The sequence below is a fragment of the Babylonia areolata genome, chromosome 1 (genome assembly GCF_041734735.1).
Source record: "Babylonia areolata isolate BAREFJ2019XMU chromosome 1, ASM4173473v1, whole genome shotgun sequence".
NCBI classification, from domain to species: Eukaryota; Metazoa; Mollusca; class Gastropoda; order Neogastropoda; family Buccinidae; genus Babylonia; species Babylonia areolata.
This window is the reverse complement of record NC_134876.1, coordinates 36,369,913-36,388,155: the sequence shown is the minus strand read 5'-3', so window position 1 is coordinate 36,388,155 and position 18,243 is coordinate 36,369,913. Positions and strand designations below refer to the sequence as shown.

Here is an 18,243-nt window from a genome sequence, read left to right as displayed (position 1 = left end):
ACACACACACACGCACTGACATTAAATATCAACTGCACTAAAAACAAAATTGCATAAGCATTAAAATATTTCTTATTTTCTAACATAGAATTCTGTTCGGACATACTAACATGCCTACACACTTACACACGCGTACCAGAGCACTGTAACCGCACAAACACATGCGCGCGCGCGCACGCACGCGCGCACACGCGCACACACACACACACACACACACACACACACACACACTAAAAATAACCAGATAGAAAAAATGACATCACATCTAAGACCGAAACTAACATAAAATACACAATGCATTAAAACAGGACTACAAAAATACTAGCACAAAGATACTTGCCAACAAGCATACCTTGGTTTAACCGTTCTGCCCAGAACAAAAATGCTTACAGAAAAGGTATTTTTTCAGATCTGACTTAAAGGAATGTAGATCAAAGGAATTCCTAAGAGATTAAGGTACAGAGTTCCACACTTGGGGAACCTGGGCTCTGAAAGACCTATTTCCAGCACATTTCAGATAGTCCTTGGAACTTTAAGCAGCTTTTCAGAACTGGATCTTAATGTTCTGTGTGGTTCATATGTTTCCAATACAGAGGAGAGATACAATGGAAGAGACTTGTCGAAATGTTTGAAGGCGAGTGTTGCTAACTTATAGTGAATGCGGGACTCAGTTGGAAGCCACTGTAACCAATTCAGCAGAAGTGTAACTTGATCAGATTTCTTTTTGGCGAGAACCAGTCATGCAGCATTATTCTGAATTTTCTGTAATCTGCAAGAGTGGAACTGCAGTAATCCAGTCTGGACAGGACAAAAGAGGAAACCAACTGGGCCATATTTTTCTCTTTTATGTAGGGTCTGACTGAGGCTAGCCTTCAGAGATGAAAATTACATGAGCGACACAAGAATGAAATTTGGTCGTTCATAGTCGAGGTTTGATCGAGATATACACCCAGGTATTTGGCTTATGTTTGAAATGCTACTAGAGCAGGGCCAAACGTAACTGGGTCCTTTTCTGCTGCCTTAAGACAAGTTAGGTCTCCAACGGTTAAGAGTTCAGTTTTGTCTTTATTGAGCTTTAGCTTGTTTTTGTCCATCCATGTTTTTATATCAGCTACACAAACTTCCAATTCAGTAATGACTGTTTTAAAATCAGATGGTGGAGCGGCTTTTTGTAATTCTGTGTCATCTGCATATTTATGGTAACCAAATGAGTGCCTTTTGAAGATGTCAGACAAAGGTTGAGTGTACAAAGTGAACAAGATAGGCCCTAAGACTGATCCCTGAGGGACACCAAACACAAGAGGAATAACTTTAGATGTGCTATGTTTTACTTTAACCTTGAGTTGACGATTTGAAGATATGAAGAAAACCGTAGATTTAATGCCAAAGGTAGTGCTAAGACGATTGATAAGAATTTGGTGGTCAGTTGTATCAAATGCCGCTGACAGATCTAAAAATGCCACTACAGATGTATGTCTTTTGTCTGTGTTTGAGAGGAGACTATCTGTGACCGAAAGAAGGGCTGTTTCTGTGCTATGGTTTTTCCAATAGACTGACAAGTTTCAAGCAGGCCGTTTTTATCAAGATGTTCCTGGAGCTGATGTAACACAACTTTTTCAATGATTTTAGAAAAGAAAGAAAGATTAGAGACAGGTCTATAGTTCTTTAGCTGATTTGTGTCCAAATTGTGTTTTTTCAAAAGAGGGGTGACAATGGCCAATTTAACCCTTAGGCTGCCTATATAACGAGATAACTCGTCATGGCAAGCATGTATGCTTCGCTGCCACAATGACGAGATAACTCGTCATCAAAATATTCTGACTTTTCCCTGGTTTGCATTCACTTCGTTGACAAAAATAGTGGTAGCTTTAGCCTGGGGAATATTTCTAGATTCTATTCATAGCTAGAAACCCCATCTACGTCATGAAGCAGTCTTTTATTTGAACGTTTTGGTTGGGTCACTGTCCCAGTGTTTGCCTGACTTCTCTCCTCGCTTGCTCAACAAAATGTCGAACTGACGCCGTGCTCAAGACATGCGATCGTGACGAACTAAATCAACCAAGATTGCTTTCTTTAGCTGATGCTCAGAAAGAATTGAAGCGTAAATTCGAAGAAGACAGTGATGAATATTTATAGGATGATTTGATAGAAAATAAAGGGAGCAATCAAGAGAGTGGCTAAGATGTGACTATCAGTGAATGATGCTGGCTGTACAGATGTTAGCAGATGACAGAACATGACCAAATTATTAGCAGGACACAATGTGAGCGATATTCTTGGCACTCAGCCAACGCGGTCAGATGAGAACTGGATCAAGTGACTGTGTGAGAGGGGTGAAGAGGAGGGGGGTGGAGACTGAGGGGGCGTGGCCTCACATCCATATTGTCACTTGGAGAAGTCACAGTGCATTGTGTATCATCTCTTAATATATATATATATATTATATATATATATATATATATATATGTATATATGTATATATATATGTATATATATATATTGTTGTTGTCCTAGTATGATTTTGTGTTTCCAGATATCCATTTGTCCAGAAAATATGATATTTTTTGTGCAAATTACATGACTAATGTTTGTAATGAACAAGTTGAACATGTGACAAAAAACAAAACACTGATTTCAAAACAACAGCATGTCACTAAAAATATATAAAATGGGAAAACAGCATGTGTTTTGTATTCTTTATTCATTTACCTTTCAGAAAATATATACTTTTATGGATCTTTCTCCAATAACAAAGAGCACAGAATTTTTGGAAAATTTATACCCGTTTTTTGAGGAAAAAAACCCCCTGGCAAATAGATTTCACTTAAATTTTATTTTCCTGGCAGTGAAAGGGTTAAGACAATCAACAATGCCTGACTCTAGAGAATGATTAATGATTCTGGTGAACAAGGGGAGAAGGTCATCAAGACATAATTTCAAAAGGTTAGTGGGCAATGGATCAAGGTCACAGTTCTTACTTGGAGATTTAAGAATAAAATCTCTTACAGCTTTTTCAGAGACAGGTCTAAAACATGTCATTAAATTTCCTTTAAAATCATGAAATCAGTCCTCTGGTGGGCTAGCATCCAGTTCTTGTCGGATGTTTACAATTTTGTCATTAAAATAATTACTAAAAGCATCAGGGAGATTGCGTACGGTTGCATACTCTACTTCACGACCAAGGGTTAAAACAGCTAATATGTGAACCAACCCATAAACATGGTCACACTCTCGACTGGCTTGTGGTTCAAGAGAACATTCACACACACACACACACACCTCAGTTTAAGGTCATAGACTTGGCTCTTGCTGATCACATGGCAATTTTTTATGACATCCCTTTTAGGAGACAGAAGCGACCAAAACGTTTTGCTACATCACAGAACACAAAGATGATTAACCTTGAGGTATTCCAGGCTGACATCAAATCCTTCATGGATGGAATTGACTCAAGCTCAACTCCTCTGACAACATACAACACTGGCCTCATTCAGATACTGGATAAGCATGCCCCTCTCTCCACTTGCCTTGTTACTGACTGACTGTCTGCTCCCTGGATGACTGATGAACTGAGGGGCATTCTTAGATTTTTAAAAATCATGATGGGCTTGACAGGGAGAAAAAAAGTACACATTTCTGCTCTTAAGAACAAAACACTTCATTAGTAAACAAATGATAGAACTTGTCAGTTTTACAATTAAACAATAGTGACTTATGGTTAGCTGTGTGAATCTATAGAATGTATGCCAGAGTATGACAATTTGCTTTAAACATACTATTGAATAGCAATTAAAAAAGAACAAGATCTCTTGTGATAAATTAAGTCCCCTAGCATTAATTACAGAGTAATTTCCCTTGTTTACTATCTGCACCAAAACGTTTGCAAACAAAAATTCAAAAAAATTCCATGCTTAGAAAAAGAAGTTCCTGTTTGAACAAAAAATGATAATAATGACTCCTCTTGTTGTTGTGTCAGAATAAGAGGTCAAAGTGCCAAGTTTAGAGAATACAAAAAATATAAATATAACAGTAAACGCCACCTTTAATTACTCATTAACTAATTAATTAATTTTTTTCATTTTTTGGCAAAAGTTGGCCTTTTAGGTGTAGGAAGCATTTCTGAAATTTCGTAGAAAAATACTAAGAATTGGCTGAGACATTTGCGTTTTTGTACCCTTCTGGGTTGTGTATGACCCACGATAGCCAGTGAAGGCTAAAATGCCACCTTTAATTACTCATTAACTAATTCATGATTTTTTTTCATTTTTTGGCAAAAGTTGGCCTTTTAGGTAAAGAAGCATTTCTGAAATTTCATAGAAAAATATTAAGAATTAGCTGAGATATTTGCGTTTTTGTACCCTTCTGGGTCGTGTACGACCCATGATAGCCAGCGAAGGTTAAAGTGGCAATTATTGATTCCTTAGCTTTGCTGAGTCACTTCAAAGTGATAATTGTTGATTCTTTATCTTTTGCTAAGTCACTGACTTTAAAGTAATGATTACTTATTTCTTATCTTTGTTGGGTCATTTTACAGTGATAATGATTGATTCCTTCTTATCTTTACTGTGAGTGATAAAATTTATTCCTTTCGCATCTGTCTTTTTTCCAGGTAGAGACAAATATTTTGTTAGAACTGTCAGTTCTGGGGGGATCAGTGGAAAAGGATGAAACTACAGAACAGACAGTAATGTATTGCTCATGTTTTGTATTGAATATTATTGATTGGTATACTTTTGTTTGGTAATGCATGAAATTGTATTGTTTGATATAGTGTTACTTCTTCAGACCTGGTCTCAAGTTTTTGTGTGTTTTTTCTTTTCTTTTTTTTATCTTTTTTTTTTTTATCATTATTGCCACAGAGCTGTCCCTTGTCTTTTACTAAAACAGTTGTAAAACTGTCGGGCAAATTGGTGCAGATAAATGATACATGATTGAGTAGTATAAGGGATGGGGGTTCTATATGTAACGGATTTAAGCGCCCATAAGGCGCAACAACGCCTTAAACCATAAAAACGAAAAACCCGCGCGATCGTTTTTTTCGGCTTAAAAAGGTGTATGGAGAGCCAAATCAGTAGATAAGAAAAATGATGGTTAAATATGTGTATGGAGAGCCAAATGGTCATGGGGGTTCTGGTTCATAAGACTCCTTAAAGAGAGGAGGTATCAAGTGGGTCAACCGTTCACATATGAACGTTTGACCTAGTTAGCTTTTTGGATGGTATCAAGTGGGTCAACCGTTCACATATGAACGGTTGACCTAGTTAGTTTGAGTACGCGCGATCCTTAAATATGTGTATGGAGAGCGAAACGGTCGCCCCGTTCCCCGCGTGTGTGTGTGTGTGCGTGCTGGCAAGCTAGCGACCGCTCGGCGTGTGTGGGACGGGATCAATAGCTAAGAGTGTGGTCCCGCCCAGCCTGCCTCGCAGATCTTCCCACCCGCGCGCACAGCTTGTGATCACCCTTTTAGAGAAATACATTATATTGTAAATATAGAAAAAATGCCTTTTCCGCATAACATTTGCGAGTACCCCAAAGTTAAAACAAGTGGAGTATGCGGCCGACCTTGCATGGGACTCTATTGCAAAGATCATATTAAATGCCATAGAAAAGGAATGCCACTTCCAGTACTTTGTTTAAAATACAACCTTTATGTACGCACGAAGTATGCTATTTGTTGTACATGTAAGTATAAAAAAGAGAAGCCTCCTCCCGTGGAGAAAAAGATTGATCCTATACCCGATTGTGGAGAACATTCAAGCGACTCTGAGGATGAGGATTATGCTTCTGATGATGATGATGAAATTGACCCTTTTGAAGCCTATTCTAGAGGGTATATTCCACCCTTTGGTGGAGTTATCATTGGATTCAGAGATTGATCAGCTTGTGAAATCCTATTAGAGAAAAGATTATATATAGAACATATTGAGAGTAAAAATGGCGCAACGATATTCTGAAAAGTATTACCGTGATCTTGCTTCTAAAAAAGAGATTCCTGATCATGAATCTATGAATAAAACTGAGTTGATTAAAGCACTGGGGTTTGATGCTTTGGAGGGGGAGACCAATGCTACGCTTAAAGATATTGCACGAAAGTTCAAAATTCGTGGTTTTAGTAGAATGAAAAAAGATGAACTTATTAAAAATATACGTAAACTACAACATAAAGCTGAATCCACGGAGGAGTTTGGTAGTATTATTAAAAATTATAAACTTGCGGCTCTTCCAAATGAAATAGATCCGCTTTCGTTTATGATGAGTAAAGTGGACACTATTAACCAAAGAGCTATTCCACTGACCAAACAAAATATTGTTTTAACGGTGGAGTTTGCTCAAATTAAAAATGATGATACTACTGTAGCTGTATTTCGATCGGAATATCAAAGTATTATTGATGTTGTTGATGATCAAGATATTGAAAAACAAATAAAACATATTTTGTTAAAAATAGAAAATTTTACAAATGAAGGTTCAGGATGGTTCATTAAAAGAATCTTTAGTTTATGGGTGAATAGAGTTTCTATTACATCTCCAGGATCCTTTATTGAATCACCACAGTGGTTAAAAAATAAAAGAGCTGTGATTAATATTAAAAATAAGATGATCAATGTATAAGACATTGTTTACGTGCACACAAGTTTCCAACAAAAACGAATTCTAATTTAACTTCTGCCTATCCTTCTGATGATGGGTTAAATTTTGAAAATATTGACTTTCCTACACCTATAAAACAAATTACAAAGATTGAGACTCAAAATAATATTGCTATTAATGTATACTATTTAAAAAATAAAACGATTGAACGTGCAAGAATATCAAAACAACCCGCCAACATGGAGCGTATTAAACTTCTTATTATAGAAAATGAAAATGGTGGACAACATTATACTTATATTAAGAACTTTAACAGACTACTTACAAGAGCGCAAAAAAAATCAGATCTACCTCAAAAGTAATCTACCTTTTCCCGCAAGCATTTTTCCAACTTCCATTTTATAAGTACCCCAAGATTTTATTTTTTTTTGGCTACCAAATTTCGGCAACTTTTTTTGGGGGGACGCGATCTTCGAATTTCCCCCAGATCTTTCTCTGTATATACTCTTCTTTCTATTTCTTTTTCTAGTGCTTTCTTCCACAGTCTAGAAGGAATACAAGGGAAAGCAGGATTCTGGAAAGAGAGTTTCCATGTCTGGGTTTCTTCTACTGGAATACCTAGAGCGCAAAAAAAAATCAGATCTACCTCAAAGTAATCTACCTTTTCCCCCAAGCATTTTTCCAATCTCCAACTTCCATTTGAACATATGAAATCTACTACTGTATAGCATGGAGACAAACGTATCTACAACTTTCGAAAGAATTGGACTACGTGCCGAGAAGGCGATAGCAACACATATATTGCTAGAAAATACATACAACAGCAACTTGGTGCCAGATATATCCAAGGTAGACTATCTAGCCAACAACAATGGCAGAACACATATACAAAGTCTAGAAGGTCCTCCAACCTTTGTAGACGACCTATACGTATTCGGATATCTACAACAGAAAGATTGTGTAGTATCGAAAGGCAAAGTACTATGTACCACCGGAGACACTTCTTCGGCAAAAAATATAGTATCTAGAATATATTCCAACCTATCGGACCTAGTGGAATACAAACACGTACATATTGCCATTGTGCACACATTGTCTATATCTGCAAAGAACAGTACAATATCTAGGATATCTAAATATTGCTATAGCTCTTTGGCTTTGTTCCCAAAGGGGGATTCCCCCTTGCTAGAATTGCTGAGAAGCTACTGAGCATTGCTGAGAATTTGCTGAGCATTGCTGAGAATTTGCTGAGCATTGCTGAGAAGAATTTGCTGAGAATTTGCTGAGAATTGCTTAGCAATATTTTGCAATTTTCTACTTTTTGTAGCACTCTTTGCTGTTTTTGTGGAAATTGTGGATTTTCTATTTTTTCTATATAGAGAAATACCACTTTTTGTTGTATATGGCACCAAAAAAATATTTGTCTCCTGTAGAAGTTCGAGAAATAGAAAACACAAGAGGCCAACTTTCTGCAGTAGATGCAGCAGAAAAGTTTGGTATTGGTACTAGTAGAGTGTACAGAATTTGGAGAAATGTGAGGAAACGCGAAGAGGAGGGATTGTTGCAAAGGGAGACCCTGGCAAAGAATTCGTCGATAGACGAAAAAGAGCAGCTGGAAGATCGTACACAACCTGTGGAAGAAAGTACACAACAAAACAGCGAAATAGCTGTACTGCAACGTACTCTACTACAAACACTACAGAGGTTGGAAAGACGCACTGTAGAACTCTCTAGCCAGCAAAAAGACAACAACAATGTAGTGTTGGATATTCTATCTCTTCTCGATGTAGACGAAGAAGACAACATTGTAGAACAGATACACGAAGACGTAGCAGAAGAGTCCAAATCTTTGTTGGAACAGATACAAAATAGCGTTTGTGTATACAACACTGCATGCTATATTCTACCAATTGCACTTGCAGTTGGTTCTATATTGTACAAAACATGGAAAGCTACAAAGAAAAATGGTGTTTGGAACATACCCGAAGAAGATCGACAATTTGTCCATCTCCCAAAGAAGACATCTGGAGATATTGCCAAAGAAACAATCCCAAAACAAATTCCAACAAAGTCTAGAAACCCTTTCGAAATGGAATAGGATAGCATAGAGTCTATTGTGTGCAATTCGTGGATGTAGTATATTTTTCTATTTGTATATTGTATATATAGGACAATGCCAATAGTATTCGATCTACCTTGTTCTCCAAGATTCGACTTCGAAGAGTTTTCGAAAGCAAAAAAAGAGTATACAGACAGTATACAATTCTCTCCAGCCGATATGGATAGAAAGGTAGTAGAACTAGCAAAAACACATACAGATCCTGTTCCTCGTATATTGGGAGAATGTCCTCGAAAGAAACTTCTCGCTGTTGCCTATTGTGGCGAACCATATCTCTGCTACCAGTGTGGCCGTATATTCTAGTTTTCTTCGATAGATGCTACTATATAGAATAGTCTATCTTTCTTTTTTTGTGGATTTGTCTTCTCTCCTCCTACTCTACACAACATTGGTTGTTTCGTCTTTTCCAGCATTTCTCTGCCGCCATACCGTTCTATCTCTTTTTCGAGAAAATAGCTGTGTACTGGCATTTCTATGTCTGTAGATGGAATACCATTGTTGTCTGTTGGAACAATGTACAAGATATACTTCTCTTTTTTGCGATATTCGCCTACAGCATACTTTCTACAAATATATTGTCCTGGTTCTATTTCTAGTATTTTTTTCCACTCTGTACAAAGTGGTAGACTTGTACTACCTAGGGTCGATTTGGTCTCTATTTCCTTCTTCTCCAGTTCTTTTTCTAGTGCTATTTCTACAAGAGATGGGAGTTCTATTCCGTCTGGTACAGATGTAGGTTCCACTGGAAACCATTCTATTTCTTTGTCGCTGCCATTTGGTACGAATTTCTTTGGAGGTAGAACTCGAAATAGTAGTTGTATACGTTTTTGCTTGTATAGATCGTCTTCTTCGAATATACGCTCTTTTGGAAACCAACACAGTTCTCTATTGTATCTATCTTTCTTGCATTCTACGAATTTCTTTGTTGCATGTAGAATTTTTCGTAGTCCAGTATTTGCCCATATGGAAATTGGTTCTCCATCGTCTTTTGCAACTACGACTCTACAATGGTCTTTCCCATCTTGTTGTCGATATCCTAGAACGCTCCATATACCTTTGTTGGAAATTTTGGATATATGCTCTATTTTGCCCAAGAAAGTTCTTTCTACTAGTTTTTCTATTTGCAACGAGTTGTATTGGTCTCTTTCGTTTCTTTCCATTTCCTCGTATATTTGTTCTATTTCTCTTTCTCGTTGTTCTATTGTATTGGTATGTTCTTTGTGGTAGTTTTCCAGTTTGTCTATCGCACTTTGTCTCCATTCTTCTGCGCATTGTTCTTCTCCAATCTGTGCAAGTTTCTTTTCTCGGTCTATACTAGATAGTAGAGATATTTGTTTCTGTTCTGCAATTTTCTCTATTTTGTGCAGTTTGTAGATAGGTTGTTCTACTCCTATTGTATGTGTTTTCTTTGGTCTCCACTCCCATTCTATTGTGTTTGTAGGTGGAAGAAGCATTGTAGGAGGTTCTACGTCTGGATGTAGTTGGCAAGGTCTATTGCACGCTACAAGTATTGTTTTCGAGTTTTTGTCTTTTGTATAGCATTGTAGTTTGGAAAGATGTATTCCACTGTATTTGTCTGCACATAGTATTTCGGTTTAGAATATAGGACAGTTGCGAAAGCCAAAGTCTCCCATAGCCCATAGAATTGCAGTATTCCATAGTTTGTCGTCGTCTACAGTATTTTGTGTTGGTCGTATTCGCACACCTGCCATTCTTTTTGTTCTTGTATGTGCATACCAACAGACATATATTGCAGATTGTGGTCTATCGGCTAGAACAAAGCATCTGTCGAGTTCTTTTGCAAGATTGTTCCATTGTTGTTTTGCTGGTTGTACTACAAATAGTGGATTGTTTGCAGGAGAAACGAATTCCAATACATCGTCTACAAGTTCGTTTGCTGTTTCTGGTGTTCTATCTCTGCATGCATACAACGATACTTCTATTCTAGTACAGCCTCTAGATTGCACATCTGGATGGTGGAAGGTTTTTCGAAGATGTTCGTTTGCACAGTCTACGTAGTCTGCTAGATGTCCGCCGAATTGTTCTCGTATTTCTCCTGCTTCGAAATTGGATACTATTTTGTTGTATAGTTTGGTTCTCGTTGTATAGCCATTGTGTTCGGATATCCATGTACATACGTGGTTTCCTACAGAGTGTGTGTTGTCGAGTATTGTAGGCTGGGAATCTTGTATGGCTTCTACAAATGTGCCTTGTTCTCAGAAGTTGTGTTCTTCTGCTAGGTATTCCACTAGTGCTTGTCTGTCTAGAGTCCCGGAGAAATCTCTGGTGTAGTCTATGGAATAGATACCATATCCGTTTGCTACTAGTCTCTCCTCGAATGTTGGGAGAATTTTGTGTAGATGTTCGATAGATAGTTCGGATACATCGAGTTTTGCTACAAATAGAGCATATATTGGTGTATTTGGATGTTGTTGTTTCCAGTTCTCTTTTGCCTTGGAATTCGTTTCTCTTTCTATTCTATCTATAGTTCTAGATATTGTACTGTTCTTTGCAGATATAGACAATGTGTGCACAATGGCAATATGTACGTGTTTGTATTCCACTAGGTCCGATAGGTTGGAATATATTCTAGATACTATATTTTTTGCCGAAGAAGTGTCTCCGGTGGTACATAGTACTTTGCCTTTCGATACTACACAATCTTTCTGTTGTAGATATCCGAATACGTATAGGTCGTCTACAAAGGTTGGAGGACCTTCTAGACTTTGTATATGTGTTCTGCCATTGTTGTTGGCTAGATAGTCTACCTTGGATATATCTGGCACCAAGTTGCTGTTGTATGTATTTTCTAGCAATATATGTGTTGCTATCGCCTTCTCGGCACGTAGTCCAATTCTTTCGAAAGTTGTAGATACGTTTGTCTCCATGCTATACAGTAGTAGATTTCATATGTTCAAATGGAAGTTGGAGATTGGAAAAATGCTTGGGGGAAAAGGTAGATTACTTTGAGGTAGACGTTCCACAGGAACGCAGACGGACGACTTAACCGCCTCGTCGGAACCGTTGGCCTTGGGTGGAGGCGCTGTGTCCACCCCTTCCCATCCTGCGCGGCAGTCCTCAGGGGCTGCTGGGCGGGAGAGAAAAGCCTCGGGCGGAGGCACGTTGTCCGCCTCCCGCCCCACCCCACCCCCCGGCCCCCCTCGCCCCGCCTCTCGTCTGCCTGGCCCTCGGGCTGGCGGAAGTGGCCGGAAGCCCCCCGCACCTCCAAAACTCAAGGAGGGGAGGGCTGCGGCCACGGCGGGATCGGGAGGGGCCGAGGTGGTGGATATTCCGACCCGGTCGGAACCCGAAAAATTTATGTCAAAGAACAAATATTCCATCCTGGCGGACCTTGAGCCACCGCAAGTGGAGGAGCAGGGGGTAGCGATGGAATAGGCTGCTGCTTTATTTTTTTTTAAAAAAAACCTTTTTAATGGCAGTGATCCACTGGAATATCCGGGGATTCTATGCCAACTTCCAGGAACTCCAGCTGCTTTGTCGTGCTTTGAAACCTTCAGTGCTGGCACTGCAGGAGACTCTGCAAAGAGATGGCAAGGTTTTATCTCTCTCTGGTTTTAACTCCGTTTTTAAACCCGCTCAACCGAAGCAAGAGGGGTTGACGGGAGGTGTCGCTCTTTTTATTCGAAAGTCTCTTTTATACAGTACAGTTCTTTTAAGCACCCCTTTACAGGCGGTGGCAGTCAGAGTCACGCTCGAGAAAACCATCACTGTCTGCTCTCTCTACCTTCCCCCTTCCGTCCGTGTTCTGAGGCAGGACCTCATGAACCTGGTCGACCAGCTCCCACGTCCGTTTTTACTGTTGGGCGACTTCAACGGACACTCCCCGCTCTGGGGAAGTGAGATGACATCAGCCCGAGGTCTTCTCTTAGAAAACCTTCTCTCTGACATGGACTTGTGCTGTCTTAACGACAAGTCTCCCACTTACCTTCATCTGCCCTCTGGAAAGCTCTCGTGTTTAGATCTGTCGGTCTGCGATCCATCGTTGGTCCTGGACTACGAGTGGAAAGTGCACGACGATCTGCACGGGAGTGACCACTTTCCTGTCGTCCTCCGCCCCACAGATGGAGAAGGTGACTCTCTGCCTGACCGCCTGCACTACGACAAAGCAGACTGGAGTTTTTTTACCACCAAGATAAGAGCGGAGCTGCAGGAAGAAACAGTATTGAAAAGCAAGGACCCTGCTGACGCTCTGACTCGGATCGTTTTAGATTGCGCCAAAGCAGCAGTCCCATCGTCTACCTCCAAGCCTCAGGTCCCTAGAACGCCCTGGTTCAACGCGCAATGTCGGGAGGCCCGCAAGTCTCGGAAGAGAGCGCAGCGACGCGTCTTTCGGAGACCGGAGTCCGATAGCGTTCGAACCCATCAACAGCTGAGGGCGAAAGCCAGGTATGTTTTTAAAAAGAGCCAGAGGAAGTCTTGGAGAGATTTCTGCTCTTCCTTAACCTCCAACACACCCAAGAAGAAAGTGTGGAGGGTTTTAAAAAGAATTAAGGGCAAAAACGCATGCCCGACCTTCCACCATCTTAAACTTTCAGACGCTCTGGTCACAGAGAAGAAAGCAGTTGCCAATTTGCTTGCCTCCACAATAGAACAGAACTCGAGATCTGCTAACAAATCTGCTCGCTTTCTTAAAACCAAAAACCTGTCAGAAAAAACACCATGTAACTTCTTTTCCGACAACACAGAGAATTACAACCTTCCTTTCACAATGAACGAACTTAAATCTGCCCTTCAGACCTGTACGGATTCCTGTCCAGGAATGGACGAAGTCCATTATAAACTCCTAAAGCACCTTCCCCAAACCTGTCTGGACACCCTGCTTAAAGTTTATAACCACATCTGGGTCACAGGCTTCTTTCCACCCTCCTGGCGGAAAGCCCTCATAATCCCACTGCCGAAACCGGGAAAAGACCCCTCGAACCCCTCCAACTACCGCCCAATTGCACTGACCAGCTGCGTCTGCAAACTGATGGAGAAGATGGTCAACGGTAGACTGATGTGGAAACTAGAGACCGACGGCCTTCTGGCAAAGGAACAGTGCGGTTTCCGCAAGCATCGCTCTACCGTTGACCATCTGGTTCGTCTGGAAACCACGATAAGAAATGCTTTCGTCAACAAACAACATGTGGTGGCCATATTTTTTGACCTGGAGAAAGCTTACGATACCACGTGGAAATTTGGTATTCTTTCCGACTTGCACAAGCTCGGCTTCCGAGGACACCTGCCTCAGTTTATCCACAATTTTTTACAAGACAGACAATTCCAGGTGAGAGTCGGCACCACCCTGTCCGACATTCACGAGCAGGAGCTGGGTGTCCCGCAGGGGAGCATCCTGTCGTCGGCTCTGTTCAGCATCAAAATTAATGACATCGTTCAATCCGTTCAGAAAGGATCGGACAGCTCGCTGTTCGTGGATGATTTTGCTTTATATGCAACCGGCAGCACGTACGCCAGCATCCAGCGACGGCTTCAGCTCTGCGTCAACAAAATCCAGTGTTGGGCAGAGGAGAATGGCTTCACATTTTCGTCCTCCAAAACTGAATGCATCCACTTTCATAATTTTCGCCAATTCTATCAGGACCCTGAAATCCGTCTGGGAACATCCACCATCCCGGCGGTCAAGGAAGCCAGATTTCTAGGGGTCGTCTTCGATCAGAAGCTGAATTTTCTCAGCCACATTAAACAGCTGAAAATATCTTGCCTAAAAGCCCTGAACATCATCCGAGTTGTGGCACACACGAACTGGGGTGCTGATAAGAGGACTCTCTTGCACCTCTACAGAGCCCTGGTCCGGTCCAAACTGGATTATGGAAGTGTTGTATACGGCTCGGCCAGACCGTCCTACCTGAAACTGTTGGACCCTGTACACCACCAAGGGCTCTGTCTCAGCTTAGGTGCTTTCCGCACCACCCCTGTGCACAGCCTGTACGCAGAGGCGGGGGAACCGCCTCTTTCCAACCGCAGACTGAAGCTGACCCTGAACTATTATTTGAAATTGTTTTCGGAACCTACAAACCCTGCTTACGACGCTGTATTCAACAACCCTTTCGATAAGAAATTTACAGACAACCCAAACTGCATACCTCCTCTCGGACTCCGCATTCAGCCGCACTTGGAAAATGCCGATCTGGATGTCGGTGGCATCTCAGATTTCTCTAAGTTCCCTGACAGCCCCCCGTGGACCTTTACAACACCTGAGATCCGATTCGATCTGGCCTCGTACCGTAAGGACACCACCAGTTCTCTGGCCTACAGAACCTACTTTTCGGAACTGTGCCACAAATTCCCCACTTTTCAGGGCATCTTCACTGACGGTTCCAAGTCAGAGGACGGAGTCGCCGCATCTGCGTTCTGTCCCGCCTTTCCTGACCGGCCCTCAACGGAACACATCCTGTCTGACAGCTCGGTATACACCGCGGAACTGACCGCACTGGTCCTGGGGTTAAAAATGGTTCTCTCTTCCAAACAGAAGAGATTCATGATCTTTTCCGACTCCTTATCAGCCCTGGAGGCGATCGCCTGCAGGAATATCACTCATCCCAAACTGCTGGAATTTTATGAAACTTTTACTCTCACAACGAAGAAAGGATACGAGGTTGTGTTGGCCTGGGTTCCCGGACATGTTGGCATTCGTGGTAACGAAAGGGCGGACCTGCTGGCCAGGAACGCTGTAAAGAAAGAATTGTCCAGATCCTTGGTACCCTATACAGACATGAAGCGGAAGGTCAATACTTACGTTAAGGATCTTTGGCAAGAGAAGTGGAACACCCAGATGGACAACAAGCTCTTCCAGATCCGTCCGGACCTGGGGGAGACCCTCCCTTCGGGGGTGAAGAACAGAAAGGAGGAATCTGTGCTGTGCAGACTGCGTACGGGGCACACTTTTTTTTACTCATTCTTACTTGTTGAAGGGGGAGGAGGCCCCTCGATGCGTTCCCTGTGACGAGCCTCTCACCGTGAAACACGTGCTCCTTGACTGTTGGGATCTGCATGACGTTAGACGCAGACATTACACGGCGGTTTCTTTGAAGACTTTGTTTCGTGATGTCCCTCCGTGGGCGCTGATGGACTTCTTAAAAGAAGTGAACCTTTTTAACCAGATTTGAAGGTTTTAAACTATGGAAGTTTTTTTTTAACTTTGGAGTGGAAAGTTTGAAGTGGTGACTCGTTTTAATTGGTTGTTTTTTTTTAGCCTTGTAGTAGTAATTGACGCGGCGATAGCCTTGAGATGGCCTTAGTGGTCGGCGAGGCTCTAAGCACCATAATTTCATTTCATTTTTCAGGTAGATCTGATTTTTTTTTTTGCGCTCTAGGTATTCCAGTAGAAGAAACCCAGACATGGAAACTCTCTTTCCAGAATCCTGCTTTCCCTTGTATTCCTTCTAGACTGTGGAAGAAAGCACTAGAAAAAGAAATAGAAAGAAGAGTATATACAGAGAAAGATCTGGGGGAAATTCGAAGATCGCGTCCCAAAAAAAAAAGTTGCCGAAATTTGGTAGCCAAAAAAAAAAAAATCTTGGGGTACTTATAAAATGGAAGTTGGAAAAATGCTTGCAGGAAAGGGTAGATTACTTTTGAGGTAGATCTGATTTTTTTTGCGCTCTTGTAAAGAATTTAGTCTCATTCTGGCTGAAGTTGAAAAATTCAGTGCAATGAAAACAGACATAAAATCGAAACACAAAACTCAGTTGTTTAACGGAAAGAAAAATCTATTTGATATTCAAGATGGTAAACCATCCAAAATGCTAACTAGGTCAAACGTTCATATGTGAACGGTTGACTCACTTGATACCTCCTCTCTTATGAACCAGAACCCCCATGACCATTTGGCTCTCCATACACATATTTAACCATCATTTTTTTATCTAGTGATTTGGCTCTCCATACACATTTTTAAGCCGATCGCGCGGGTTTTTCGTTTTTATGGTTTAAGGCGTTGTTGCGCCTTATGGGCGCTTAAATCCGTTACATATAGAACCCCCATCCCTTATACTACTTGATTGTATGTCAAACCTTACTCTGCTTGAGTGATATGCTTCTAACTTCTATGGTACGTGAATAATTTTGTATTTAATTTCTTGTTTTCTCTTCTTCTTTTTCAGTTCTGTTGTCCATCTCGTCGCTTTTGACAGAACCAAATCCAGATGATCCATTAGTACCGGAAATAGCCAGACTTTACAAGACAGACCAAGCAAAGTATAAGAAGCAGGGACAGGAATGGACCAAAAAATATGCCATGTGACAACTACATGCTAACTTCATCATTAAGTAACTGTGCATGTAAGATTTATCAGACTGAAAAACTAACAACTGCCAGAACTGGTAATGTACTCCATAACGAAATGAAAATAGACTCTTCTGTGGTCAGATATTTGAGTTTTACTTTTTGGCTGTATAGTCTGCTGTGTTATTGTTCCCAAATGAACTGGGACTTTGAATGTGTACACATGATCACTTCAACAGATGATATAACTTGAAACTTTTTTGCTGCTTTTAAATGTTTGTGTGTTTATTTATGGATCATATAACGAACAAGGGTTTTCATTCAATGCAATATACATATTTAATCCATGTGTATTATTTTTTAGTTGTTCATCATAATGATTTTTTATGTTGTTGTTTTGGAGAGTGACTGTTTTGCTGCATGCATATGAATTTTAATTTTCCACATTTTGACTTTCGTATAGATAAAGTACCCGGTAATACATGTTTGTGTCTTTGAGAAGGGTAGACTGATCTTGTACATAAATATGTGTTGTTTTCCTTTCTTTTATTTTGAAAAATGAAAATGTGCATTGTTAAATAAAGATATTTTTCTATATGAATGTTTGATTTTCAGTCTCCCTTTAAGCAGAAAGATTGATCAGATGTCAGGGTTTGAAATTTTATTTCAAACATCTGTGTGAGACAGGTAGGGAGCTATGACTCTTCAATGAATCCATCTTCCATCTTCATCATGAAAACAACACTCAGATTCCTGGGAATAGAATTGCATTTTTAAATGACTGAAACAGTTTTACTTTTATGTTACTCTTAGACATGGCTGAAGCTATCTCAGTCTCTGTTTTTAAACATTGCATGTTTTGATGTCGAATAGTTACGTGTAAAACCGGTCCTGGTCATGTAATGTAATTTTGACCAGAAAGTGTGATATGGCAGTGCAGTTGCAAATTATTATTACTGAAGCACACACCACAGGACAGTGCTTCCCCACACAAACTTTTTTCTTTCCCAAAATGACAAACAGGTTTAGAGCAACACCTATGTTAAACCCTTTATATATATAGAGAGAGAGAGACTTTAGCATGTCATATGATGAAATACTTGCTGTAAAACACAGTGAGAAAATCATCTACAAGTTAAAAAAAAAAAAAAAAGAAAAAAAGCCAGTTAACTGCCTGGTCAACTGAAGGACTAACTTTAGCCCGTTCATTGCTAATGTCAGCTGACATCGTGCTCAAAGTGTTGGCATAGTGCCTATAATGCATCCACTGACGTCCTTCTGTTTCAAT

General features: G+C 40.5%; 1 protein-coding gene across 4 annotated transcripts in view; it reads left to right on the top strand.

Moving 5' to 3' along the window:
* The window catches only part of LOC143282403 (ubiquitin-conjugating enzyme E2-17 kDa-like), a 68,472-nt gene extending 50,916 nt beyond the window's left edge, over positions 1 to 17,556 (top strand). For 2 of the 4 annotated variants that reach the window (XM_076588036.1, XM_076588043.1), the window contains exon 6: positions 16,834 to 17,556. In XM_076588036.1, the coding sequence (XP_076444151.1) occupies positions 16,834 to 16,973 (140 nt within the window). In that variant the 3' untranslated portion in view covers positions 16,974 to 17,556. Of the gene's footprint in view, positions 1 to 4,609; positions 4,690 to 16,833 lie in introns of all 4 variants that reach the window. The other 2 variants (XM_076588051.1, XM_076588060.1) reach the window with 2 other exon arrangements.
* The last annotated feature ends 687 nt before the right edge of the window (positions 17,557 to 18,243 follow it).